Here is a 27,826-nt window from a genome sequence, read left to right as displayed (position 1 = left end):
TTAGGCCGTTGCACAGAATAAGAGGGCGCTCGGCTTCCAAGACAGACTGGTCATTTTAATGAAACAATCAATAAATGAAGGCTGAAAGGGCAGCTTGAGGGTGGGCGGGCGGCTTCATGGGCGCCGCATGCAACCGCATAGTCCGCATTTTGCAAGAAACGGCCCCGATTGAGCCCTGGGCCCATGGAAATGTCCCAAAAACTATGCGGAACCTGTGTTCGTCCCACTGAGTGCACCACGAGAGGGGAACAATGACAGCGACGGACCAACATGGCCGCCCTACGTAAACGCGCGCAGGCTAACTAGTAAATATTGTTTATTATTTTGCTTGATATGTGTCAAGTGTGAATTGTAATACTTCACTTGGCCACCGTTTACTTCAAATAAAAGTGAGAGTGACGCTCCACCACCATGTTTTGAACACAACCGTTATCCGAAGGAAATTACCTCGTAAACAACCATGTGGGGTGAAATACAGACTCCACCACAAACCCAGGCACGTGTTTTTGAGGAAGACGACAGTGGCGTGACGGATGACCGCCCAGGAGCTGAGTCGGGGAGACAGACGCCTGGGTGTGAGATACAGATGCCCGCACACGCTGGAGACAATCTACAGAAGCAGGTGGGCTGGGCACCATCTATATTATATATATATATATATATATATAGAGAGAGAGAGAGTGAGAGTCCTTTTTTCACTTCCCCTTGGACAGTTGTCTTTGATTTCCTCTCACCCAGTCCATCTGCTTATAAGTATTATAATATATAATGTAGTCGTTTTTGAGCTAGACCTGGTATTAAATGGCCCGTGTGTAGTAAAACGCATGCGGTGAAATCCACCTATTTCTTGTTTTCACAAACAGGTCTCACAAATCTGAAATAGGGTTTTATATGCTGTTTAGTATCAATAACATAAACCATTCACCATGTGTTTTTATTGAATATCATCCATACACCAGTTATGTATCTCTGAAACACAGTACATTACTAAAAAAAAATCAGAGTTTTTTTGAATGCGCTATAAAGTCAGAAGCTACAAATTGGTTGCTAACTTCAGAGTGCTTTGGGCAGTCCGCCACAAACGACTGGCCGTTCTTGTCCCACAATGTGAGCACCATGTTGGAGGCCGTGGCTGGGAGTGGGATCCAGGTGAAGAGCCAGCAGAAAGGAGAAGCTGACTTGACACTGGACCAGCGGAGAGACGAGCTACTACAGCAGTATCGGAGCAGACCCCTGGTGTTCCTGGAAAGGTACCAGGTAGGGCTTGACTGTGTGTTTCTTTCTGCATCAAAGCGCCCCATAGCTTGCCAAGATACTCTCTATGGATGCTGCTGTGTCTTAGCATTTCAACCTTTCTTCCATTTCCAGGCCCACCTGAAGCCGCAGCACCTGGCGGCCTTCTCCCACCTCAGATCAGACCCACGGGCCCAGCACTATTGCAGAGTGATACAGAGACGGGCTCCAGGCCGCACAGACAGGACTAGGGTCCGGAACCAGCGCTATGCCGCCCTCAATGCCTTGCACAGGGGTAAGGGGTTCAGCTTTTGTATTGGTGACTGCATGTGTTCTTGACAATGTTTCAGTGGCGTTTTAGGGGCCGTCTACAAAAAACATCACTCAATTTTCAAAGTTAATTTCATTTCAAAATAAAAATTCAGCGTCCTTTATTTTGAAATCAGGGGCTGTGCAACATGTAGATTAGCTCCCATAATTATATAGAATTATTTTGAGTGCTCTCAGTCCCATGACAAAAAAGCTATTGAACTTTGTAATTTAAAAAAATGCAAATAAAAGAACAGAGCTTTTATTTTTAAATTAAAAGGCTGTGCAATATGCAAATTAGATCTCAGAAGGATATAGACTTAGTTTGAGTGTTCTTATTCATATGAGTAAGAAAAGCTATTTAACTTTGAAAATTGAGTCATGTATGTTGTAGACGATCTCGACTCGGCTTTTTGAAACACTGACCGACTTTCAGCTGCTGTCCGTTAGGCAGCACCTCATTTTTCACTTCCTTCTAATGTGCACAGTCTTGTTCCTTGGACTTCCTTTTTTTGCTTTCCTTCCTTTTTTTACTAGCTAATTTCCTCTTAAATTTCTCAGCTGAAGTTTATCAAATCAATATTTTCCCTATAGATAATATTCACCTAAAATAATCACTGATCACCATCTGCCCCTGGGTCTCTGTTCTGCTCCCTCCTGGACCAGAGGGTCAGTATTTCAATGAGGAGCAGATGCGGATGAGGGCGCCTCTTCTGTATGAGCAGTACATTGGCCAGTACTTGACTGATGAGGAGGTGAGACAAGATGATACAGAATATTAGGATTATTATTAATATTATTAGGGATACAATAATAACACTTTTTCATTGACAATACAGAGTCTGACAACCCAACTTTAAATGTTGGGTGGTATGAGCGCTGATCAAATCCTGATTTGATTGTAATTGCTAGTTTTATTACAAATTGCTAGTTTATTATCATATGATTATTTTTACTTACTTTAAATGTTTTATGTTTACTAGTTTTATTACTAATTGCTAGTTATTTATTATAATTTTTATCTGTTTTATTTAATTATTATCTTTATATTTTTTGACTTTCCGTGAAGCACTTTAAGTTGCATATGCTGTATGAATTACAGTTTATTCTCACTTTTCAAATATGAATTTGGTAGATGTTTGCTTGTTTTATTACCAATTTATTACCAAATTTCCCATACATATTTAAAATTTACATTTATTTTTTGAATTTGCTTGCTGTGAAGCACTTTAAGTTGATCTATGAATTGTGCTGTATAAATAATAGTAATTGAATAAAAATATTGAACGAAATAATGAAAACTTGACTGCTCTTTTAAGTTGAATATAAATTTAATATGTATTTTTTTAATACTATAATAGATAATGAAGCGCTTTAAGTCTTCTGTATAAATTGTGCTGTAAATAGAAATTATTATTATTATTATTATTATTATTAGTCCGAGTAGTATTTATAAAAAAATAAACAAATACTTGACTGCTCTTTTAAATTTGGTATAATCTTTATTTTTAAACTACTATAATAGATAGTGGAGCGCTCCCAGAAAGCCATGCAGGAGGGAGCGGCCCAGGGAGCGTCGGGGGGCACCGAGGGCTGCACAGCAGGGCTCGCCCATATTCTCCTCGATTCCTACCAAGAGCGCCTGCTGCAGAGCCGCCTGGAAGAGGAGCAGGAGAAGGAAGAGGCGGCAGTAGAGGAGCAGGAAGATGAGGACGAAGAGGTCGATGGTGAGTAAAACGAAGAGAGAGACCACTCCGCTGGGGCAGTTTGACAAAAAAAAAAATTGTGAATGAACCCCGGCATGATAGCTCTATGAACGGATATCTCTCTGGTGTGTGTGTGTGTGTGTGTGTGTGTGTGTGTGTGTGTGTGTGTGTGTGTGTGTGTGTGTGTGTGTGTGTGTGTGTGTGTGTGTGTGTGTGTGTGTGTGTGTGTGTGTGTGTGTGGGGCGGTCGCTAGAAGAGCGGCAGCCCTGCGCCGAGGAGAAGGCTCTGCTCAGGCAGGAGTTCATCAGTCAGATGCACCAGCGCTTCCTGGATGGCAAAGACAAGGACTTCAACTACAGGTCGGTACGGTTCTTACCAGATCCTTGAAGTGCTTGCATTTCGTCCTCGGAAATTTAAGCACTGGAATACCTTGAAAATAGCCCCCTTTGTGCTGATTCAGTCTGAAGTCAGGGTGTTAACCAGGCCCTCGAAGTGCTCGAATTTGGAAGAAAGAAAACTGACTTGGTAAATGACACTGAGATTAATAATACAGGTACTCCTCACTTAACGACCTACCTGTTTAGGACTTTCAGACTTACGACCAGCTCTCCAACCAGTCTGTATTGTACACTGCATACAATACCGCCGTGTCTCAGCCTCAAGCATCTCATCGTGTATCACTCTTTATATACTATATACACTATATATACTATATACACTTTATATACTGTACACACTATATATACTATATACACTATAAACACTATATATACCATATATACTATATAAACTGTATACATCTCATCTCATCACCGTTCTCAGTTTCGTTCCCTGTCTGTCAGTATTTACTACACTAGCGTTCTCAATGGCCACGTCCCCTTACCGTGTGGTTACACGGGTCCTCTCTTATCCACCAGTTCACTTAACGACCTGGTTGTAGGAACTAAACTCGATTGTTAAGTGAGGAGCACCTGTAGATATATAGATAGATGTACTCATATATAGTAAGACTTATATAATATAATATATTTAATATAAATGACAGTGAATGAGACTAAGATTATATTATATTTTAATGAATAAAGATCATGATGAAAATGCATTCATGCATATTTGTTTTGCATGAAGTATATACACCGTGTTCTAAATTATTATGCAAATGATATTTTTCTCAGATTTTCCTTAATAGGCGATGCAAATGACAGTCAGTATAGTTTTCCAGTCATCAACCGTTAGGGTATAATTTGAATGTTATTGAACAAACCTCCCAATGATAACAGTATTTTTTTCAAAGATAAAAAACTCAAAATGCACTGTTCCAAATTATTATGCACAACAGAGTTTCAAAACATTTTATAGGTTGTAAAGAACTGAAAATGGTGATTTGTTGAATTTGCAGCAGTAGGAGGTCATATTTACTGAAATCAAAAGCTATTTCAATCAAAAACAACTTAACAGGCCAAGTTACATGTTAACATAGGACCCTTCTTTAATATCACCTTCACAATTCTTGTATCCATTGAACTTGTGAGTTTTTGGAGAGTTTCTGCTTGAATTTCTTTGCAGAATGTCAGAATAGCCTCCCAGAGCTGCTGTTTTGATGCAAACTACCTCCCACCCTCATAGATCTTTTGCTTGAGGATGCTCCAAAGGTTCTCAATAGGGTTGAGGTCAGGGCAGGATGGGGGCCACACCATAAGTTTCTCTCCTTTTATGCCCATAGCAGCCAATAACACAGAGGTATTCTTTGCAGCATGAGATGGTGCATTGTCATGCATGAAGATGATTTTGCTATGGAAGGCACGCTTCTTCTTTTTGTACCATGGAAGAAAGTGGTCAGTCAGAATCTCTATATACTTTGCTGAGGTCATTTTCACACCTTCAGGGACCCTAAAGGGGCCGACCAGCTCTCTCCCCATGATTCCGGCCCAAAACATGACTACGCCACCTCCTTGCTGACGTCGCAGCCTTGTTGGGACATGGTGGCCATCCACCAACCATCCACTACTCCATCCATCTCCACCATCCAGGGTTGCACGGCAATCATCAGTAAACAAGACTGTTTGAAAATTAGTCTTCATGTATTTCTGGGCCCACTGCAACCGTTTCTGCTTGTGAGCATTGATTAGGGGCGGCCAAATAGTAGGTTTATGAACAACTGAAAGCCTCTGGAGGATCCTACACCCAGAGGCACCAGCAGCTTCAAATACCTGTTTGCTGCTTTGAAATGGCTTTTTAACAGCTGCTCTCTTCATCCCATGAATTTGTCTGGCAGAAACCTTCCTCATTATGCTTTTATCTGCGCGAACCCGTCTGTGCTCTGAATCAGCCACAAATCTCTTCACAGTACGATGATCATGCTTAAGTTTTCGTGAAATATCCAATGTTTTCATACCTTGTCCAAGGCATTGCACTATTTGAGGCTTTTCGGCAGCAGAGAGATCCTTTATCTTTCCCGTCTTGCTTGAACCCTGTGGCCTGCTTAATAATGTGGAACGTTTTTATTGTAGATGTATATATTATTTTTTTCCGACGTCGCGCAGTGTCCCCCACAAGCCTGAAGAACGGCAACGAAAGTCGGAACAAACTTTTAAATGAGGCTTTGTAGATCTAATATGAGTGAAGATTCAGAAATTTCTTCTTAAGTAGTTTTCCTTTAATTGGGCTCAACTGGCAAACTAATTATCACAGGTGTCTGAGATTGATTTCAGTGATCCAAAGAGCCCTGAGACACAATACCATCCATGAGTTTAATTGAAAAACAAAAAATGTAATGTTTATGACACTTAAATCCAATTTGCATAATAATTTGGAACGCGGCGTATGATTTCATTTTTAAAATGGACCTATTATGCTCCTTTTTGCTTTCCTAACGTATCTCTGAATCCATTGTGTTCCTGACACTCGTTACTGTGGGTCGAGCCACCCTCCCGAGGCCACAAGTTCTGTGAGCCATTGCAATGAGCAATCCCGTTTCTGAATCTTCACTCATATTAGATCTACAAAGCCTCATTTAAAAGTTTGTTCTGACTATCGTTGCCGTTCTTCAGGCTTGAGGGGGACACGGCGCGACGTCGGAAAAAAATTATATATACATCTACAATAAAAACGCACAATATTTATTGGTTTTGTTTGGAGAAACACAGCGGATCCCATGGAGCAGATGACCATATAAAGAAATCCTTGACAAGCTGACGTCAGCTCGTCCAGAGAGTAGAAAAAAAATGTATAAACTTGAGTGTTCAGAGCGGTCTGAAGCCTGAGCATTTTGCTCACAGGGATTCCTTGGTAATTAGTTGACCTCATAATTTGACACTTTGGCCACGTCTAATATGAACATCTACCATTGTAACATTATATATATGACAGAAAACAAGGAAAAGCATAATGGGTCCCCTTTAATGTTTTTTTATTTTTATTTTTACCTTTTATTGTTTTCATTTCATATTTTACTTCAAATTTATTTTCCTTTTATTTATTTTATCATTTAATCTCTAATGTTTGTCCCTTGTTCTTTCTTCTTGCTTTCTAAACCTTCAAACTTTGTCTAACTTTTTATCCCTGCCCTCTGCGAAGCCCTTTGGAGCAAATCTATTTTTGTTATTTTTCATAAAGATTATTGATTGATTGATTGATAAAGCTCCATAGATAAGGCTCCTTTCCTTATCTGTCCAAGTTTAGAAATTGCAAGGAGAACAATATCTGGAAATGAATCTTGAATCTCATTTATATATATATATATATATATATATATATTTATTTTGCGTGTTTGCGTGTCTCACAGTGAGGTGGACGGGAACTCGGATTACGATAACTTGGACCTTGTGAGCAGAGATGCAGAGGAGAAGTACTTTGACGAAGACGACTATGATGAGGAGGACGACGAGGAGGTGGAGGAGGAGGAGGAGGAGGGTGAGAAAGAGAAAGAATGTCTCCAACCAGACGGGAAGCCGGAGGATGGTGTAAATAAAGAGGAGGTTGAAGAAGAGGAGTGTATGACTGAATAGGACTCACATTTTGAACATTCACCAGTAAGGAGGAACCATTTTCTGTGTTTCACTTTTATCACTTTAAATGTTGGAAAAATACAGGTAATAAACTTTTTTTGTGTGTACAGTATTTGTGTTTTATAAGTGTCATTATTTTAGAAGTACTATACTTTTAGGACAGAAAAAGAGTGGCATTCCGAAACGCACCGGCAGTGTTTAATAGAGATAGTTGTCCCATTCCAGGTCCAGAAAGTAAAATTCCTCCAGCCGTGCACTGATCGTCTGATTGGACCTCTGGGTTGCTGCCAATCAGAAAACAGCTCATCCACATGGTTGACTCAAAATCCCGGAGTGGAATTTTATTTTCTCAGCCCAGATTTTCCACCTTTGGTTGATCAGCAATTGATCAACCAAAATTACTTGTACGTCATCGTGCGCTGACAGCAGCTCATCTTTAGGTTATCCATACCTCTGTGTTTTCACCTATGTACCACTAGATGGGGGTATTCATTTGCTTTCCCAATCAGTCTTCTGGTTTGAAAGGGGATGTTTTACAGTATGCTCCTTTTTTACACAAGTTAATATATGTCTCTGAAGTCCCCAAAACATGTTTTAAATTGTTTTGTTATTTTTTTGCTGAAAATGACACTCATATTATGCGTTCTAACATACCTCTATATCCTCTTGTTCCAAATCGGGCTGTTTTCTGTGGGAGGAGCCTCCCTCCCGAGGCCCTGAGTTCTGTTAGCCAATGGGCTTTGAGCTTTACTTCCGGGTTCTGTTGTATTTAAGTTTTTGTATTTGTAAGTTATCAGTCCACCAAAACCAGTTTCTGAACAAATTTTAGGCGAGAAATAAAGCAATCCAGTTTCTAAATCTTCACTCATAGTAGATCTACAAGGCCTCTTTTAAAGGTTTGTTACAGCTTTCGTTGCCGTTCTCACTGCTTGTGGGAGACAGGAACGCCACACTGTGACGCCAGTACACAGGGATTTTTTTTGTTTCACGTGAATAAATAAATACAAATCTACAATAAAAACACAATTTTATTGGTTTTGTTTGGAGAAAAGTAGAGCAGATTGCGCGTTGCAGTCTACAGTGTTATCTACCGTATCCTTTCTTTTAAATGTTTTTATTTTTAAAGGAAACAGCAGAATTATTTTTTAAATACAGACATTTCCCTCATCTGCGCTTTCTTCACGGACAGTTGATATTAATTCCTCTTTCTTTGGAAAGATTTGTTAAGTTACTCAGATGAGGGGTGGTTATTGTTCTAATGAAGCCCAAGGTGACCTAGGGGTTGGCTGGAAATGTGATCGGCTCCTTTCAGCACATGTTTAATGTTAGTGGGACCATCAGAGACATAAATGTATGCACAAGCACTGAAAGTGAGTTTTCATAATACGTCCCCTTTTAGTTACAGTTTTAAGTCCGGTAATTGTATTTGTACAGGTACTCCTCACTTATCAACCTACCTGTTTAACGTTGGGACTTACCACCAGCTCTCTGACCAGTCTGCATTGTGCGCTGCGTGCACGTTGTCTCAGCGTCAAGCATCTCATCGTGCATCACCCTTTATACACTATATATACACTAGATATGCTATATAACCTATATACTCTATATATACTATACACTCTATACGCTGTATATACTATATATACTAGATACGCTGTATACATTTCATCTCATCACTGTTCTCAGTCTCAGTTTCGTACTCGTAGTCTGTCAGTGTTCACTACACTAGCGTTGGCAATGGCCAGGCCCCCTTACCGTGAAATAACACCGGTCCTCGCTTATCAACCAATTCACTTAACGACCTGGTCCTAGGAACGTAACTTGGCTGTCAAGTGAGGAGTACCTGTATACAAAGAGTCGGCAGGGGGAAAAAAAAGCCTAACTAAAGTTTTGTACAGTTCAAGGAGTGGGCTGCAAGGCTTATGAGAATATCACGTACATTTCAAATTAAAACTCTTGAGTGCTTTTCACTTTTGTAAAATTGTAATAATAGTGTAGCTCCCCCTCGTTCCGCCAAAACAGCTCTGACCCGTGGAGGCATGGACTCCACAAGACCTCTGAAGGTGTCCTGTGGTATCAGGCACCAAGATGTTAGCAGCAGATCCTTTAAGTCCTGTAAGTTGTGAGGTGGGGCCTCCATGGATCGGACTTGTTGTTCCAGCACATCCTACAGACACTCAGTCGGATCGGACCCTAACCCAGGTCATCCACATGATGTAGACAGACCAGGCCACCTCCTTCCATTGCTCCATGGTCCAGTTCTGACGCTCACGTGTCCATTGTAGGTGCTTTCGGGCGTGGACAGGGGTCAACATGGACACTCTGACCGGTCCCCATACGCAGCAAGCTGTGATGCACTGTGTGTTCTGACACCTTTCTATCAGAGCAGCGTTAACTTTTTCAGCAATTTGTGCTACAGTAGCTCTACTGTGGAGTCGGACCAGATCGCCCAGAGATGACATGACATGACCCTGTCACCGGATCACCGGTTGTCCTTCCTTGGACCACCTTGGATACTGGAAACACCCGACAAAACCTGCCCTTTTGGAGATGCTCTACCCCTAATTTCCAGTTTATTTCGAGGAGTTTGCGGTCTATATATATATATTTTTTAATAATCTATAATCTATAATTTTTTTTTGGTCTCACTCGTTATTGTGTTGTTTAATTTGTTGTTTTTTTTAATTTGGGTCTTCCATCCACGTCAGTTTCCTGGCACTACCGATGCGTCACTCCCGCCCGTCGATATTGGGGATTGATTCACAACCCGGGGCAACCCGGAAGCTCGGAGCCCTGGGCTGATAACGTCCAAAGTCGGGTTTCGAACAACGGTGCTCCGCCCCGCGGGGCTGCCCCGTGCCGCACATCGCGCTAGCGCCGCAGGAAGTAAGCGATGGCTTCAGTTTAACGTGATATCGAAACTCCGGTGACATGGCGCGGGCGGAGGCGAGTTGAAATGTGTGGCTGAGTGGCTGCCATTGAAATGGCATGACATGAATTGCTATCGCGACGTGAATGGAAAGGTATTCGCCAGCGGCACAACCTCCCCGAGTGCACCATGTGTCCCATGTGTCGCTCCTGAGGGGGCGGGACCCGCCACAACATTACGAGAGTACACTTCAAACTAGCTTGGCTGCTATAATCGAAAAGAACCCTGGCGACATGTTTTTATTTGTCGTTCGTCAATGATTTACATCAGGGCCATAAGGGTGACAAGGTCGTATCGCAGGTACGTGGCTTGCTACATATGTTTATATCGCGACGTGGGACGAATGTCCACGCAAACTGCTGTTAAACCACAGAAGAAGAAGACACGGCGTCTGTGGGGAACTCTGTAGTGTTGGGATGTAGCTTAAATGTTGTCTTTACATTTTTATAATTTCAAAGGCGAAATAACGACAAACTAACCCTACTGTGCTTGTAACTTCTACTGTACACGATGTTCCAGCTGAGTGAAGAGTACAATTTAATTACATCTAATTACATTTTACATTAATACTAGTCTAAGTGACCATAAATCAGCCTAAAGGACTGTATAGTGCAAGTATGAATAGTTATATTGATTCAATTTCAATAATAACACACACACACACACACACACACACACACACACACACACACATTTCCTGTCTACTCTACTTTTTGCTGCAGGCGTCTCAAGTGCAGTATCTGTGAAGGAAGATTAGATCATTTTTCTTGCTGATCATATTTGTTTTCGGACTGTTAAACACATCCAGCATTGTCACAATTAATGCTGCGATTGGTTTTCAACACAAAATACACCATTTTTTATAATGTACAAAATGATACCAAAACAATATCAACATGCTACCATGGTGTGTGTGACTAAAGTGATTTAAGCTGATTGCATTAAAATATCTGATGTAAAAACAACAACCTAAAAAATATGATTTAAATCGATGAAAGCAGGAGGTACTGTCGTCACCGTATAGCCCAGAAGTTTGTTATTGCCTCAAGGAGGTTGACAGAACCCAATCTATAGCTTAGTTCCCATGATTCTGGGCCCTCCCTACCTGTGCGCCAAGATCTTTTTAAAACCTGTTGGTTTAAAAACACTTCAGTATATACAATATTGTCATTGAATCCTCAGCCCCAGAGATGGATGAGGACCCCTATTTATAGTGATTGTACTTAATATTGTAACACCCATGCACAGACTTTTTTGTCCTACTTTTTTGCCTGATATTCTTTGTCCCTCAAACGCATACAGTTATAAACATTTAAAGTCAATACTTTAACCTTTGAGAGTACTTTGTCCTGAAACCTTGGCCCGTGAGAAAGAAATGGCAATAAACATGTCCCGTCTCGTATTATTTGATTTCATTAGCCTGGATTGAACTGTAGCATTGCTTGCTGAAATGAATCCATCAAGTTATTTGGCCTGATGACGTAGTGGTTTCATCTTCAGTAACTAAAGCAATCAATCTGTCGCATATTCCTTTAAAAATAAGATAGAAATCCACAGTGGCTTTTTTAAGCGGAAAATACAGCAGGTAGGCAAAGCATTTCTGTCACTTCTTTGCATTTGTGTCTGGGTGTTTTGCTGTATGAGTCAATGTACATCATCACTGTTTGAATAGCTCGAGCTGAGCACATTGTTTGCCTTCTGACAGAGGCAGGGATTTTCTAGAGCTAATGTATGCCAACAGTGACCTCCCCCACCACCCCCCCAAAAACGAAACATGGTACCTTTTTATAGCACTGGCCTACGATTTGTCAGGGCCTCTGTGATGAAGCCATGTCTGTGTCTGGGTCACAGGGAACCAGCTGCTTTTTCTGCATCCCGACATGACGAGAACGGCAGTGTTTTTGATCTTCCCCAAAAGAAAACCAGTCCGTCTGCTCACTCAGCCTACAAATAAGGAAATTCTAAATGAAAATATTCCAAAACCACAGAACAACGTTCATCCCCAGGGGGAAATACAGTGTTTCTTGGTTCTAAATATTTGTGTTGGCCCCCGGACCAAGGTAAAATACATTCTCAGTCAAAGGGGCTTATGCTTTGGAGATGCTGTGTTTTGGTTTAACCCGCCATACCGTTCACCATTCTTCAAAAGTTGGTCAAAAATCCTTGTCAAATGTCTCCCTTGTTCTATTTGAGCTTCTTACTAAAGCTTTGGGCTACTGTGACTTGGTGACATCATCTTTGGGTAACGGCCCAGAATACATACTGTCTGGCTGCAGAGGCGGCTACAGGGTTGCAAAAGAGCAGATTTCATGTCTTAACACAATGGATCATAAACTAAAGAAAAAGGTCAAAGTGCATGAGAGAATGACGCTTAACCTCACTCTCATCCTGTTGTTGTGATGGTTTCTACTAGATAATGCATGAACAGGCGGTGTTTGGGGTTAAATTCTGTAAACAAATGATTGTAGAGTAGTTTTATTTTTGTCTCTGGTTGTAAAAGTTAAAGGTGTCATTATGTGTTACCGTTTATTTGGCAGTTGGCTTGATTAGATAAAAAAATGGTATGGTACCTTCTTTGAGCAGAATCCCACAGAGTCTTCCTCACTACTCACCTGGGTACCGGTGTGTATCTTAGGGGGAGAGGGAGGACCAGCAGGCTTTAGAGTAAACAGTGTGGAACCCACTGCCTCAGTTTTGTTGCCATGGCAGCCGGCACGGCAAATAACCCAGAAACCGGTTTGGTGGTAAAACGAGAGTTACTGTCGCTTTGTAACTACAGCTCTATGAAGGAGTGGTAGTCCCTATCAGATTATTTACCATTCATGCCACAAGCGCTTAAATTGTGCTAAAAAGGGGTCCCGGAAATTTTGTGCAAAACAAGAAAGCATTCGGCCATTTTAGGCATTCTTGGCAATGTTAAAAGTAAATGCACCTACAAATCATTGCTGACCGGCCAAAGAAAGGCTTGGTTGTTGAATGTCAGGAGGCTGCGCCCCTTAGGGGCTATGCTCCTATGGACATACATACATCCAACTACTGAAATTCATCACATGCCCTCACTTCAGCCAATCAGGATGGAGCAGCATAGCCTATATGAAACCCGAAAGTGCCCCCTTCGTCCTCTGAAACCAATTTAGCAAGACTGATGGTGTTTCAGTGCGGTCTAAAACACAAAGGGGCTAGGCCTCCTTCATAGAACTGTAGTTACAAAGCTACAGTAACCCTCATTCTGTCGGGAGCATCTGCCTTCTTATGTCGTATGTCTTATGTCTCCTATTGTTGTACCAGGGGTGGAGACCCCCGATACTATACTCCCCACTGGACCTGAACACCAGGGTTTCCATTATCCAGTAATTGGCGGTCTTTGACCAGAAACATTTGTTGAAGTCGGATATATTTAAATGTCATAATGTCCGGTGAAAATAATTCCCTCTAAATACAATTTGAATGAGTGCTGGGCGATAAAACAATAATGATAATTTTCGCAATTTTTTTTTCCCTCTATGTCGAAATAACATCTATCATTTATATAAAAATAAAATCCGCAGATCTGTTAATTTCCGTCTCCGCAAGTTGCAAAGGAAAGCCAATCAGTTTGGACGATCTGAAGCTGACCTTTCGCCTCTAACCAGTCACGTTTGTTGATATAGAAAAAAGCCAGCCTACAGGTTGTGCTTGTAAGCACAATACACACGGGGCAGAGACGGCGCACAACATCCAAAACGGAGGAGAAGCAAAAAGATGATGTATTATTGACAGGGCCACATACAGTACTATAGTTTGGCGTCCTGCAAAACTCAGGATCCTGTTTCCAGGAGATTGCAAGTAGCCTGAGGAAGGCGGGCTCCTCCCCCTCCCCACACTTTGAAACTCCAAAGTCCTGGCAGGAGAAAGGCAAGCGGGGTAGCGGAGACTGGGGAGCGCTGGGCCCCGGAGCCTGGGGGACACCAGGCCGCGGAGCCTGGGGAGCGCCGGTCCGCGTAGCCTGGGGAGCGCCGGTCAACGTAGCCTGGGGCGCCCCGGTCAACGTAGCCTGGGGAGCGCCGGGCCGCGGAGCCTGGGGGGGCGCCGCTCTGCGTAGCCTTGGGAGCGCCGGGCTGCGGAGGCTGGGGAGCGCCACTGTGAACATGGGCGGCCTCGGGGATCCTTGGGACTGCGCCCTCTCCTGGGGGACTTCTGAGGGTCCCTAGAAAAAAAGTCAAGGCGCGACCCCCAGAAGGGGGACTGCTCAGGATCCTCAGGGACAGGAACAGGACAGGCAAGTACCGGGCTATAAAGCTCAGGTCTGGAGGTTTGGCCAAAGATCGGCTCCACCCTCGCAACCCTGCATTTGATTGCTGGGGGTGGGGGCGGGGGGCCAGCAGTCCGGGGTGCCCTGAGGGGACGTCCAGGCCGGGAAGCATGCTGGCGACCAGCAGGCCTACAGCTAGCAGGCGAGTCTCCAGGTTGGCCCCGGGTGAGGAACCCCCTGAACGGGTTCATGTTTGGTCCGATCATACTGTTAGAAGGAGTAGGTACAGGGTTTAATGTGCAGACAGACGAGGAATCAAGACAGAAAACAGATGGAGGATCAGGAACAGGCAGGCACTCGTGACCAGGAACAGGCAGGGACTCACGAACAGGAAGGGACTCAGGACCAGGAGCAGGCAGGAATTCGGGCCCAGGAGCAGGCAGGCAATCGGGAACTGGGCGAAGGCAGGCAACCAGGAACCAGGAGCAGGCAGGGAGTCAGCAACCAGAAGCAGGCAGGGAGTCGGGAACCAGGAGCAGGCAGGAAGTCAGGACCAGGAACAGGCAGGAAGTCAGGACCAGGAATCAGGCTTTTAGACAGGACCGAGAGTTCAAGCAACACATTCAGGAACACATGCGACAATCGGACACCGACAGAGTGAATGGGGACCAGGTTTAGGTCGCGCTCGGACCCTGGCTGTAATTATATCCCCCTCGATGAGGTAATTTAGTGCCAGCGCCCGGGAACGCCCCCAGGCTGCATTTGTGGAAAAGCAGTTGCAATGCTTTATCTGTCCACCAGGACAGAGCAGTGGTGCAAAACGACAAATAGTTTGAAAGAATTAATGAATCTATGTTGTTATTTTTTTGTGGATGTATTTAATTGAATACAACAAATTCAAACACTGTGCATAACCGTGTGTAACAGGTGTTATAATTTACCTAAAATAAATGTGAAATATTGCAACAACAATATCGCAATAGTTATCGCGCTGCAGGAACTACAGTAGGGAAGATCGTTCTTAGAACTCCGTTTTGAGCAACTCATTCAGCTCCTGCTGCAAGACACCGACTGAACCTTCAGTGATGGATGTGGACAAATAATAAAAATAAAAATTTAAACCATGCTCAATTGGTACTAAGGGGCCCAAAGTGTGCCAAGAAATATCCCCCACACCACCACCACCACCACCAGCCTGAACCCTTGATACAAGGCAGGATGGATCCATGCTTTCATGTTGTTTACGCCAAATTCTGACCCTACCATCTGAAAAACCCAAAACCAATCTATTTGATAGGGGGGATGACGGGGGACTGTTTCTTTGGCGGAGAGGCTCAAATACAGACATTTTTTGTGATATTTCACAAATTATTTTAAGTAAAATAAAAATTTGAGACTTCAAAAATTCTCATTTTGAAATCAAAAGGCCGAAGATTAGAACCGATTAATCCACACACTTGGCCACTTTAAAAAGAGACTAGTAAAACTTTAGAACTACTAATTTTAATTTAAATTTTTTAATTAATTTTTATCAAGTATTGCATACCGTTTTGTCTCACCTCTTAGTAGTATATTGCAGTGTTTTCTTACAACACTGTCTATCTTATATTCAGTATGACATTGCATTGTTGTGGCCCACGATTATTTAAGATGTCCGCTATCAAGTTGACTCATCGCCATTATTGTCTGCATTTTATTTTGTTGTTCTTTTAGGTAAATACTTTTGTATTAGTTATACTACACCTTTCCATTTTAGATTTTTTAATTTTGTTTAAAAATTAACTGTTTAAATACTCTTTAAATTCTGTTTTTATATACTGTTTTATTTTAATCACTACTATGCCCTTATTTTACGTGTTATGTTATTATATTATATATATTATATTTTACGTATTATTAAGTTGAGTTGGCTCTGAGACTAAGAATCTCATTACTGGTAATGATGCTTGCATTGTTTTCAAGTATTTCACAATAAACTTGAAACTATAATTACATAGACCTATTTTGAGCTATTGAACTTTGTAATTTTAAAAATGTAAATAATAAAATAGCTCTCATTTTGAAATTAAACAGCTGTGCAACATGTAGATTAAAATAAATCATTAAGACCTGTTCTCATTCATATGACAAAAAACAATTGAACTTTTAAAGATGACCTCTGGTCAGGGTTCAAAGGACAATATCTCAGGTCATGAGTCAGGGTTAGGGGTGAAAATCTGAAATCTCTGGAATGTGACTGTTTTTGTCAAATTAGCGCCACCTCATGCTGACACGCTGCAATTGAAAAAATGGGCGTGTTTACAGTCTAAATGAAACACGCCCTGTCAGGACACATGAGAAGCAGGCGGGATTCCAGGGGAATGGCAACCGGCTGGGAAGCGCATGGTGGTTGGCTGGAAACTGGCTGAAAGCTGGCTGCAAGTCAGCTGCCAGCAAGCAGGAAGAGGCCTCTTCAAGTGGCTCCTACTGTAGAGGCAGACAGAGAACACCTAGGCAGGGAAGGATCCTGGTCTGCAGATCACTCCAATAGGCTCCAAATCCAAGGGAATGCGTAATGTAATGCGGCGACTCAAACGCCCAGTTACAGAAGTGCAGAATGTATTATTTACAAGTAAAGTTTTTCCACATAAACATCTATTTTTGTACTAAATTAAGTCCCATAGCAACGGAAAGCAACACACACGTCCTAGGAAAGATCTAATGTTCGCTGTTTGTGGTTCAGACAACTGGGCCCTCCTCTGCACGGTGTCTAACTGCATACCTAGGTAGACTACCGAGGCTGACTGGGTATAGGAGTGCTCTTCTCCCAGTTGATCGCAAACCCCAAGGTCAAGTGTCATGAGCCTGGTGTGGGCAACCGCTAGCTCCACCGAGGAAGCCAGAATTAGGAGATTGTGGAGATATGTCATAATTCTGACCGCTTGATGATGCAGTGGCAAAAGTGCTGCCTCAACGTAGCGGGAGAACACACGTGAGGTGTACTCATAGGCTATGTCCTGGAGTGTCCTGGCAGGAGTGACGTTGGGAGGAGAGCTCAGTGCCACGGGCGTTGGTGTTTTGCTGGACTTGGCAGCATGCCGCTTCTGCACGCCTCGCTGCTGCTGCAGGACTGGGGCGAGAAGAAGGTGCTCCGGCTACCGTTCTGGGGCAGGAAGTGATGCTCTTTCCTGCAGGGGGAGCTGCTGTCTCTCCTCCTCCATCTTCCTGAGGTGCTCCGTGGTTCTGGCCTGTCTCCCGTATTCACGCATGGCGGTCATGTTCAGCCAGAGATGCCTGTGGCTGACCACAAACAATGCCGCGGAACGACCCTCGCATGGGGCCTGCACCTGGGTGAGGTGGAGGGCAGAGGAAGCCTTCAAGACTTCCTCTACCTTGAAAGGGTGTCAATAACTCCCTGTCTGTGGATAAACTGGAGAGCGAGGCCGCCAGCATTGCCACATTGAATGTTGCCGCCACTGCTTGGGTCGATAAGACATACAGTATATCTTTCCAGCCAGCAGGGCAGGGAACTTGTCCTTTGCCGACAGCAGCTGTGGTTTCTTGGATGCCCAAGATCCAAGGATCAGGATGAAGTAGTGCGCCAGCGACTCCTCGAGGCGTGGGATGCCCGTCCTCTGCACCTTAAATTCAACTATGTTCCTGGTGAAGGGATTGTAGGACCCCCAGGATCCCTGGTAGTAGCGGTTGAGGGAGGGCATAGCAGGAATTCATGCGAGATGGCACTGGGCCTGTCGCAATAATTACTATATCGACTTATCGTGCGATATATGGACATGACCTCAATTATTTTTGTAACCTCAATAATTGCCTGTTGTGTTTACGTGCGTGTTTGTTTACATAAGAATGTCACCAACATTTTAGCCAACATAATGCTAGAATAAACAGCAGGGTTTTCCCTACCATTGTAAGACTTGGTAACAGCGCTTAAGCGTTTTTCCACAGCGCCGGGGAGTGACTCCGCCTCTACTCAAAGTATCAATGTGACAAAACTTAAACAGTACCTTGTAGTCAGCCGATGTGGGTTTTTCAGTGGCCGATGTCAAAGCCGATATTCAGAGAGCAGGGTGGCAGATGGCCGATATATAATGCCGATATCATGTTGTTTTTTGCATCTGATATAATGCAACAATTTAATAATATTAACAAATAAGACACAACATTTCTGAACTTATATGAACATTTGTTTAACACTAATGTAATTGTCTGCATTGTCTCTGCAGTGCACTTATTAAAAAAAAAAAAGATCAATTCAATATATGTAATCAAAAACTAAACTTTGTTAAAAAAAACAACAACTTATGAATGAAAAATAAATAATTATACACAATAAAAAAATGTTGATAACTGCATAATTTTAAAGTCTAGTCGGGAAATAGAGTCTCCCCATTACAGAAGTGCAGGATTTATTATTTACAAATAAAGTGTCCATACAAAAACATCGAGTTTTCACGCAATTAAGTCCCATAGCAACGGAAAGCAATTTGGAGCCGGTGTGACGCAGCTCAGGACACACAGGCAGGCACCTCCAGGGGGGTGGCTGAGGGTCCCCAAGCACCTGCCCCTTGATGTTCATGGTTCCCTTTTTATGTGTCGTGTTTTTTTAAGAGTGAACGGGCACCAAGGTAGCGGATTTCTGTGAACCCTGGGATGGTGCGCATCAGGGGGCCCGTGATGTGCACTCTGTTCCCTTATTGAACCAAAACTAAAAAGAGCCGTGTTGTTGTTTGGAAAAAAAAAAAAAGAATTGCCACGGGAACGCACGCATGGTGCAGCGCTGTCTGGAGGAGAAAAAAAAACAAACTCCACTCAAATTCCAATTAGGTTTACGTTTTGCCTCAAATGCAAAGTATTTCCAAACAGCACTCCTGCTGTTTTCTTACAAAATCGGCCGCAGACGCTCTGCACTTTCCATCTCTAATGAGCTAACACCATAACAAACTGGAGTGAATGCGACGTGTGAAGACAGCGAGTGAGTGAGAGGGGGTTATGTGGGCGCTGCAGCGGTGTGTGTGTGTGTGTGTGTCAACTCGCTGTCAGAGAGAAGAGAGAGTGAGGAAGCGCAGCTATTACTGGTACATTGATAGTGCAGAAAAAATCTATATTTTTCACTAGTAACACTAGTCTGCAGACATTTTCTGTTAATTGGCCTTGTGACCACAGGCATCGGCCGATGCCGGTTATCTCAAAATGCGCAAATATAGGCAGAATTAAATCTGAATCTGAATCAATCTGTCGATCACTAGTGCCTTGGCGATAGAAGAATCCTCCAAAATCAAGATCTCCTCCTTATCTTTTGGAGTTTTCACAGTGACCACGATCATAGTCCCAGGCTGAATTTTATCTACGCTAAATCCACAGTGGACTCTCTGCCACGGTTACTCCTACAGATGCTGCATTTAAGTCACCTGGGAATTTAGGATCAAAACGACTTGCTGCTTTTTGCCTTTTTGCTGGTCATAACCTCAATCTCTTTTTTTTTTTTTTATATCCATAAAATGTTATATCTTCTTATTTTTGAACTTGTGGAAAAATAAAAGTGTTAGCTAAATTACTTTATATAGCACAAATGCTATACCTTTAAAAGCTTATACAACACGTTATGGAAGCAATTGGCGCAATTCACAAATATTTATAATGCAATAAATACAAATGGGAAAAGATGAATAAATACCACAATCTACAAATCTGTATTAAGGTTTAAAAAGAGCCATAAATGTTTTTCCAAATCCACCAATAAATAATGTATTACTTGCATTGTGTAAAACCATTTTACAAATCAATGTAACTGAGACGAATGAACAAAAAAAAAACTGCTGAGACACGTTTTGCTGTCATTTTTGGTTTGCGCAGCTTCTGTCCTCTTGTTTGCTCTGTGTTGGAAATCCACTGTGGGTGAAGCTTAAGCAGCCCCCCCGCCCCCCCCAAACACACACACACACACACACACACACACACACACACACACACACACACACACACACACACACACACACACACACACACACACACACACAGTGACAGTGAACCAGGTGAAGATAACGTGTTACAAGAGCTTTATAAAGCTTTATATTAGGATATTTAAATTTTTTTTTTACATCACAATGTCTGAATATTCTTCATAATTAAAAGTTCATTGCTATTTGAAAGGGTGTACTTGCATTATTGTATTAACATATCCCTGGCAAAAAAATGGTCTTAAAATGACAATAATATATTTTATCCCAATTATTTATGGGACAATATATCGTCCAACAAGCTCACAGCTCAGGGATTAAGTACATGCCAACAGGTACATGCGTCGCTGGATTCTCTCTGTGTAAACTAGGGCCACATTACATGATTTTCAAGGCCTATTTGGCAACGATTTGAGATTCGGGGTAGTCGCGCTGCAGAATCGTAGCCCTCATTGAGATGAGTGTGTTAAAGTTAAACAGCTATAAACTTTGTTCGTGGACGGACTAACCGTACAGAGGAAATCGGAGACAAATACTTTAGGTTACTAAAGTATTTAATCTTGTACAAGAGGAGCAGTTTCAGTGTAACAACACAACAGAATGGCTCAGTTCTCATTGGAGAGCTGAGCTTTTTATACAGTGTTCTTGGAGTGGTGAAACTGAGGACCCGCTGGGATGAAGGTCAGCAGATGTCGCAACGCCCCTGCATAGATCATTGATGGGACAGTTTCGTTGAGTCCGACTATCTGTCGAGGTTCCCTTCCTCCTCTTTATGACACAGAAAGTGACTAGTTTACGTCCTTTTTACGACAGGTACTCTACTTAGCCTTGGGAAGGATAAACCGAGTACACATACAACGTACAAGAGTTAACCTGAAAGGCACAGCAATAAAACGTGAACTCAACTTAGCATTTAGAAGGATAAACCGGGTACACATATGTTTTACAAGAGTTCACGTGAAAGGCACAGCAATATATAAACATATAAATTTCTTATAACAGAGTGTGTGAGTCGAACACTCAAATCAGTCTCTATACAACATGTTTGATTTTATCATGGGCTGGCCTCAAATAACCACCAAATTTTCAACAGCCAATGAGATCGCAAGCCTGCACGGTGGCAAAACCAAAGAAAGCGGAAAGTGGGCAAGTGTAGACTTCTAAATGGAGGAGCGACTTGTGTAACTGTGGCAGATTCATGAGTGTCTAATTATCTATTACCCTAACCCTAATCATAACCCTAAACCATAGTAGCAAGTATGGCATCCAATGTTTGTTTTGGTGTCAAAAGATCGCAAGATATTTTGCCTCTTGAGGGATCTCGCGGGAAGATACATTCCGGTACCACAAAACTCTGTTAGTCTGTTCTCTGTCTTTAGCTTGCTCCTCAAAGACAGCAGTTATTATGTGTGTGTGAAGAAGAGACAAAATCTGCAAGTTTCAGTTGTTAAATGTGCAATTTGTGCAATACATTTAGTACTCTGGTTTCTATTTATGGTGATTTTTTATTTTTTTTTATGTTTCTATATATTTTATATTGTTTATAGTGTGCCCTCTATTTTCCGCTGTCCCCTTTTTGCTGCTGGAACGATGTAAAATTCCCCATTGTGGGACTAATAAAGGCTTATCTTATCTTATCTTTATCTTATCTTATCTTAAATGTGTGCTGCTCAATCTTTTCATTGTCGTTCACAATTGGAAAAAAATTACGTAATGTGGACCAGGCTTTTGTGAGGCAACCTCAACTATATGTTCTGTATCTCATAACCAGTAAACACTAATAAAAATGTTGTCTTGTTAGTCACCAACCGACCGCCCAAGATGGCCCCTAAAGCCTGCTTTATAGTCGCCGCAAGCGAGCCGTGCGACTCAAGGCGTACGCACTACCAGAGAGCATTATAGTTGCGCTTTGCCGTGAAGATGGCATGGTCATATTCTCCTGAAAGACAGGGCCCTGTGCACAAGCCTCCAAGGGAAACTGAAGAACTGCTGTAAACATTACAAAGAAGTCCTGAGGGAAGTATCTGAATAAGTCTAAATCGTTGGACAAAGACAGCGCTATCCCCTTCCATTAATTTAACGCCATCTGATTATTTTTGTGGTCACGCATGGATGGATTTAATTTTTTAATTTTAAGTCGCTTTGGTAATTGTAAGTCACTTTGGATTAAAGCGTCTGCTAAATGTAATGTAATTTTCTGCTAAATGTAATGTAATTTACCAGCAGAGTTCTTTGCACAACCCCCCTTCGGACGCATCCATCTTGAATTACCTGAAGTGGATGCTGTGGAGTTCCAAAAATTGGGAGGGGCGCGCCCTTGTGCAAAATCGTCTTGCGGCGATGTAGTGAGTGCCGCAATGATGTAATTTATGGCGCGTGTACTGAACGACACTATGGCTGAGCTGACTATACATGTAAAGCAGGCTTTAGTGAACAGACGTCTCCTAAAATTACCTTGTTGGAAGTATGATTAAGTACTAAATAGGGAATTTCACAGCTATTCAAGGTGAAATGCATATCAAAGGTTTATAAAGGGTTTGAATTAAATGTAGTTATAACAACCCCCTACTATGTGACATAATAATACACGATAACTGTACAAGCACTCCTTAAAAGTACAATCAGTTATATTTGCATAACATGTTTGTCAATGTTGGTGTCGTTTCTACGGCTTCCTGTAAAGGCCGCTGTTTGTTGCTAATTTTCCAGTGTTGCTGATTGTACCTTTTATTATCCTAATGTGTGTTAGATTATGTGCTCATCTGTGTTTGTTTGTTGTTCTCCAGGTCTGTGTCTGATTTCCGTGCCTTGGTTCCCAATAATCATGGAGGCCCACTCTGGGACAGGCAGCTCCATCCAGAGCCCTCAGAGTGAGGCTGTGACCACTGAGCTGCAGGAGTTGTCCCTTCAACCCGCTCCTAAGCCCACCCCAGTTAGGGAGAGGAAGAATGGTAAGTAAGAGATGGCCGCCTTGCCCACAGTACGTCCCAGCTGGACTCAACTTTTTAAACATGTTTAAAACGTTCTTTCAACTTTTTTTGTAAAAGTTTATTTACCTTTATTTACCCCCCCCATAGTCACCACAGCAACTACAGACTTGACGTGATTCTAAAGAACACACACACCCACAAACAGATCACACAACGAGGATTTTGTACTAAGGGCCCCCCTCAAAAAAACCCTACGGTCATGACAGAATGTGCGTTAATGTGCCAGAAAATGGTGGCATTAAAACGTATTTGCGCTAACGCTTTATTATCGGGTTAACTTTGACAGCCCTACTATTCTGATAAAATACATTTATTGAAAAATAAAAATATAATTTTTGTCAGGTGCGCTTGTGTTCTATGGGCCAGTTCAGGATGTACTTTACATTCAGTTAACTTTGTCTGATTTCTTCCAAACTGTGAAGCCAAGTGCCTCAGCCATTTTACAAATTACACACAGATAAAACATTGAGGAGTTTTTGATTGAAGCAGCATTAAATGGCACGTTTTCTGTTGTATTTGAGGTGATGCGATAAGGTAAGTATGGGACTAGCATCACTATGCACATGTATACCACATTTATAACAACAGACCAGGGGGGGGTAATCTGGAGCTGGGGGGGGGATTTTGAAGGTCGGGGGGGAGGGGGTAATTCAGGTATGGGGGGGCACTGTCATTATGATTTAAAGCTCAGCAGGACAAGACAGCTGAGGAGAAGAAGCTGATCCTAAACCTGCTGGTCCTGGAACAGAGGTTACTGTAGCGCAGGGGTCTCAAACTCAACTTACCTGGGGGCCGCTGGAGGTAGAGTCTGGGTGAGGCTGGGCCGCATCAAGTATTCCACAAAGAAAGGGTTTCAAGTATTCCAAAAAAAAGTACAACTTCTTTTCCCTTTCCTATTGCAACACTTTGCTGTCTTTATTGGGTCACTGATTACTCTGGTTGAGTCCGCCCACTTCCTGGGTCCTCTGTACCTTGCACTGGGTGACAGGATATATTTTCCTTCCACTTAGTGTCACTCCGGAATCACGTTTCAACCAAGTGAATAACGCTAACGTTATTCAACGATAACGTTGGCTAACTTGTCAACAAACACCACCGGAAGCTGTCACGAGCCTGAGCTATGGTAGCCCATAAGTGATAAAAAAAAATAAAACACCCAGGACAACGACTCGGCAAAAAGGTGCGTGTGAGAAAAATGCGCGGGCCGCACCAACACTAAACTTTGATGTCAAGTAGGGGGCCACAAATATCGTCACAAAATTGCCACAAAATTGGCCTGTGGGCCGCGAGTTTGAGACCCCTGCTGTAGCGCCTCCCGGAGGGGAGGAGGGCAAACAGCCTGTGGCTGGGGTGAGAGGTGTCTCTGGCGATGCTGCGCGCCCTCTGCAGGCACCGCTTGTGGTGGCGAGCCTCAATCTCAGGGAGTGCCGGGGATGCGTTGGGCAGTTTTCACAACCCTCTGCAGTACTTTCCGGTCTGCAGCAGTACAGTTGCCGTACCAGACTGAGAGGCAGTTGGTGAGGATGCTCTCAATGGTGCAGCGGTAGAAGTTCACCAGGATCAGTGGAGACAGGTGGGCTTTCTTCAGTCTCCTCAGGAAGAAGAGACGCTGGTGAGGCTTCTTGATGAGGCTCGAGGTGTTGAGGGCCCAAGAGAGGTCCTCGGAGATGTGGACATCCAGAAACCTGAAGCTGGTGACATGCTCGACCTCCATCCCATTGATATGGATGGAGCTGTGTGTCACCTTTCATCCTTAAGTCCTCTATTAGCTCCTTGGTCTTCTTGATATTCAGGGCGAGGTTGTTGTCGGCGCACCACACAGCCAGGCACTGGACCTCTTCCCTGTAGGCCATCTCATCGTTGTTGTTGATGAGGCCAACCACCGTTGTGTCGTCTGCAAACCTGATAATGGTGTTGGAGCCATGTACAGGAGTGCAGTTGTGGGTTAAGAGGGAGTAGAGGAGAGGACTCAGTACACAGCCCTGTGGGACGCCGGTGTTCAGGCTAAGGGTTTAGGAGGTGAGGTTGCCTAATCTAACATGCTGGGTCTGTTGGTTAAGAAGTCCAGTATCCACTTTCAGAGGGAGGGGTTGATGTTGAGGTCACCTAGTTTGGTGACCAGTCTGGAGGCGATGAATGTGTTGAATGCTGAGCTGAAGTCGATGAACGGCATTCTCACGTGGGTGTTGTTGTTATCCAAGCAGGAGAGGGCGGAGTGTAGTGCCGTGAAGACCGCGTCCTTCGTGCACCGGGCCTGCGTGTCACCTGATCTGAAGATGATGTCACTTGCTTTCAGCAGTAGGCGGACCTCTCTGTTCCACGGCTTCTTGTTGGGGAACTGTTGGGATCTGTTTGAGTGGTGACACTGTTGATATTTGTATTGATGTGGTCCAGAAAGGAGGTAGCATAGGAGTCAATGTCTGTGTGGGAGTCCAGGGTGGCCTGAGTAGCGAACATGCTCCAGTCGGTGTGTTGGAACCGGTGCTGTAGGACAGAGTCTGCCTCCTCTGGCCATACTTTAACTGTTCTGACTAAGGGTTTCACACGTTGGATGAGTGGTGTGTACTTGGGGAGTAGGAACAGTGAGAGGTGGTCAGACTGTTCCAGGAGGGGGAGGGGAATGGCTTTGTAAGCTCCAGCCATGTGTGTGTAAACATGGTCGAGGGTCTTGTCAGGAGATATGTTGGTGGAATTTGGGGAGTACAGTCTTCAGGTTGGAGTGGTTGAAATGACCTGCAACAATAAAGGCTGCCTCCGTCTGTGTAGTCTATTGTTTGCTAATGGCAGCATGCAGTTCTTTCTTTGCAAGCTTAGCATTAGCATCTGGTGGAATGTATGCTGCAGTCAACAGATGTAAGCTCTCTGGGCAGATAGAATGGTCTACACTTAACCATGAGATATTCAAGGTGAGCAGAGCAGTGACTCTCAATGATGCCACTCTCAGTGCACCAAGCTTTTTGAATATAAATGCAAAGTCCCCCTCCTTTGGTCTTACAGGAGTCGTCATACATTTGTTATCTCTATATTTTTACGAGTATAAAACATGGAAACGAAGACCGCGCTATGCAAATCTGTGTAACTTGAGCGTACCTCGAGCTTAATGACTCCTCTGCTGTCTCTCTCTCTCTACTGTGAAACATCACTTTTTGAATGAAAGAAAATTACTGCAAAACAGTTATTTCGACAAATGGGCCAGATAGTGAAGTTTATTTTCTCGATAATAAACCATATTTAATTGTTTCACATCATCATGTTGTCATCATCAAATCAAATTGCCTTGTTACATCGAACTATACGTATGGTAATGTGAAGTTTGATATCAGACCTCAAATAGTTGGCAGTGTGAAATTATGTATTACGATATGATTTAATTTCATCGCAATGTGTGAAACACCATGAGAGAGAGAGAGAGAGAGAGGGAGAGAGAGAGAGAGGTTAGTTAGTGTGTAGTTTTCCCCCCCTGCACTGTCCCCTGTTGACAGCTGCAAGCTCGAGTCTCCATGCAGTTTACATAGCAGGCCCACGAGGACGATCCCTGCATTGCCTCACCATGAAGGGCAAATGCTCTCGTGCATGTGCGAGCAGGCATGCTATTCCTTACTGATGGAGACGGAAAGACACACATAAATAGAGAAAGATGGACTAATAATTATAGTACGTAAACTGACTCTCTCTCTCTTCCTCACTCCCTCTCCCACACAAACACACACACACACACACAGCCACTCAGAGTGAGATATTGTACACACTCCATATTTTAGTGAAGTGCAGTACTTGAAATGGCTTTTAAATGGCAAAGCTGGCCCTGAGCCTGACCCAAACACACAGCCCAAGGCGTGATACTCAAACGTGTGTGTGTGTGTGTGTCTGTGTGTGTGTGTATGTGTGTGTGTGTGTGTGTGTGTGTGTGTGTGTCTGTGTGGCTGCAGAGATGACGCATTACAGTACCTAACAGTGCTGACAAATTCAATTAGGGTTATGTCTGACATGATTATAGAACGAGGGTAGCTGTGTAAGTGTGTGGACAGCTTGTTCTTTGGGAAACTTTTTCTTGTTTGCCTGAATGCTTGCTGTATGGCGGATATGTCATCCGCCACAGCAACAATTCAGCAATAGCAGCAATTTGGACCTTATTATAAGTCTCAGTCCTTCTGAAATACTAATGCACACACACATCCACAAAGTCCCCAGCCATAACTACCAAAAATCACTTTAAAACCCCAAAATGATTGTAACTTCTCTCTGGATTTTGTCCCCGGCCCACGGCAGTAGCCTTTCAAAACTAACAAGAGAGAGAGAGAGGTGTACCCTTCGAGGTTCTTGTGAAGCTCAGGGTACTGCTTTTTTGTTAAAGCTCCCATGTGGAGCGCTGGCACTTCATAGAATAAAGACTGCATTTCCCATGAGCTCCATTGTCTCTTGTTGCAAAGAGCTACTTTGGCTATATTTAGATTGCAGGCTTGAATG

General features: G+C 43.1%; 2 protein-coding genes across 2 annotated transcripts in view; both read left to right on the top strand.

The window, feature by feature from the left end:
- Positions 1 to 261: 261 nt before the first annotated feature.
- Positions 262 to 7,334, top strand: ccdc97 (coiled-coil domain containing 97). Its single transcript, XM_080009908.1, has 7 exons — positions 262 to 622; positions 1,072 to 1,257; positions 1,369 to 1,528; positions 2,209 to 2,297; positions 3,068 to 3,269; positions 3,502 to 3,607; positions 7,033 to 7,334. The coding sequence occupies exons 1-7, from the start codon at positions 461 to 463 to the stop codon at positions 7,253 to 7,255; spliced, it is 1,128 nt and encodes a 375-aa protein (XP_079866034.1). The 5' UTR covers positions 262 to 460; the 3' UTR covers positions 7,256 to 7,334.
- A 3,124-nt stretch (positions 7,335 to 10,458) lies between these two features.
- The window catches only part of LOC307236965 (myocardin-related transcription factor A-like), a 64,343-nt gene continuing 46,975 nt past the window's right edge, over positions 10,459 to 27,826 (top strand). Inside the window, exons 1-2 of the mRNA XM_080009560.1 lie at positions 10,459 to 10,484; positions 23,156 to 23,320. Of these exons, the coding sequence (XP_079865686.1) occupies positions 23,194 to 23,320 (127 nt within the window). The 5' untranslated portion in view covers positions 10,459 to 10,484; positions 23,156 to 23,193. The remainder of the gene's footprint in view (positions 10,485 to 23,155; positions 23,321 to 27,826) is intronic.

The sequence above is a fragment of the Zeus faber genome (genome assembly GCF_960531495.2).
Source record: "Zeus faber genome assembly, chromosome: 11".
NCBI lineage: Eukaryota > Metazoa > Chordata > Actinopteri > Zeiformes > Zeidae > Zeus > Zeus faber.
Note: the sequence above shows the minus strand (reverse complement) of the source record. Positions and strands in the feature narration are given on the sequence as shown.

Coding starts and splice junctions, on each gene's coding strand:
- ccdc97 (XM_080009908.1), top strand. CDS start 461: ATGTGGGGTGAAATACAGACTCCACCACAAACCCAGGCACGTGTTTTT. Junction 1,529..2,208: donor CCTCAATGCCTTGCACAGGG/GTAAGGGGTTCA, acceptor CTCCTGGACCAG/AGGGTCAGTATTTCAATGAG. Junction 3,270..3,501: donor TGAGGACGAAGAGGTCGATG/GTGAGTAAAACG, acceptor GGCGGTCGCTAG/AAGAGCGGCAGCCCTGCGCC.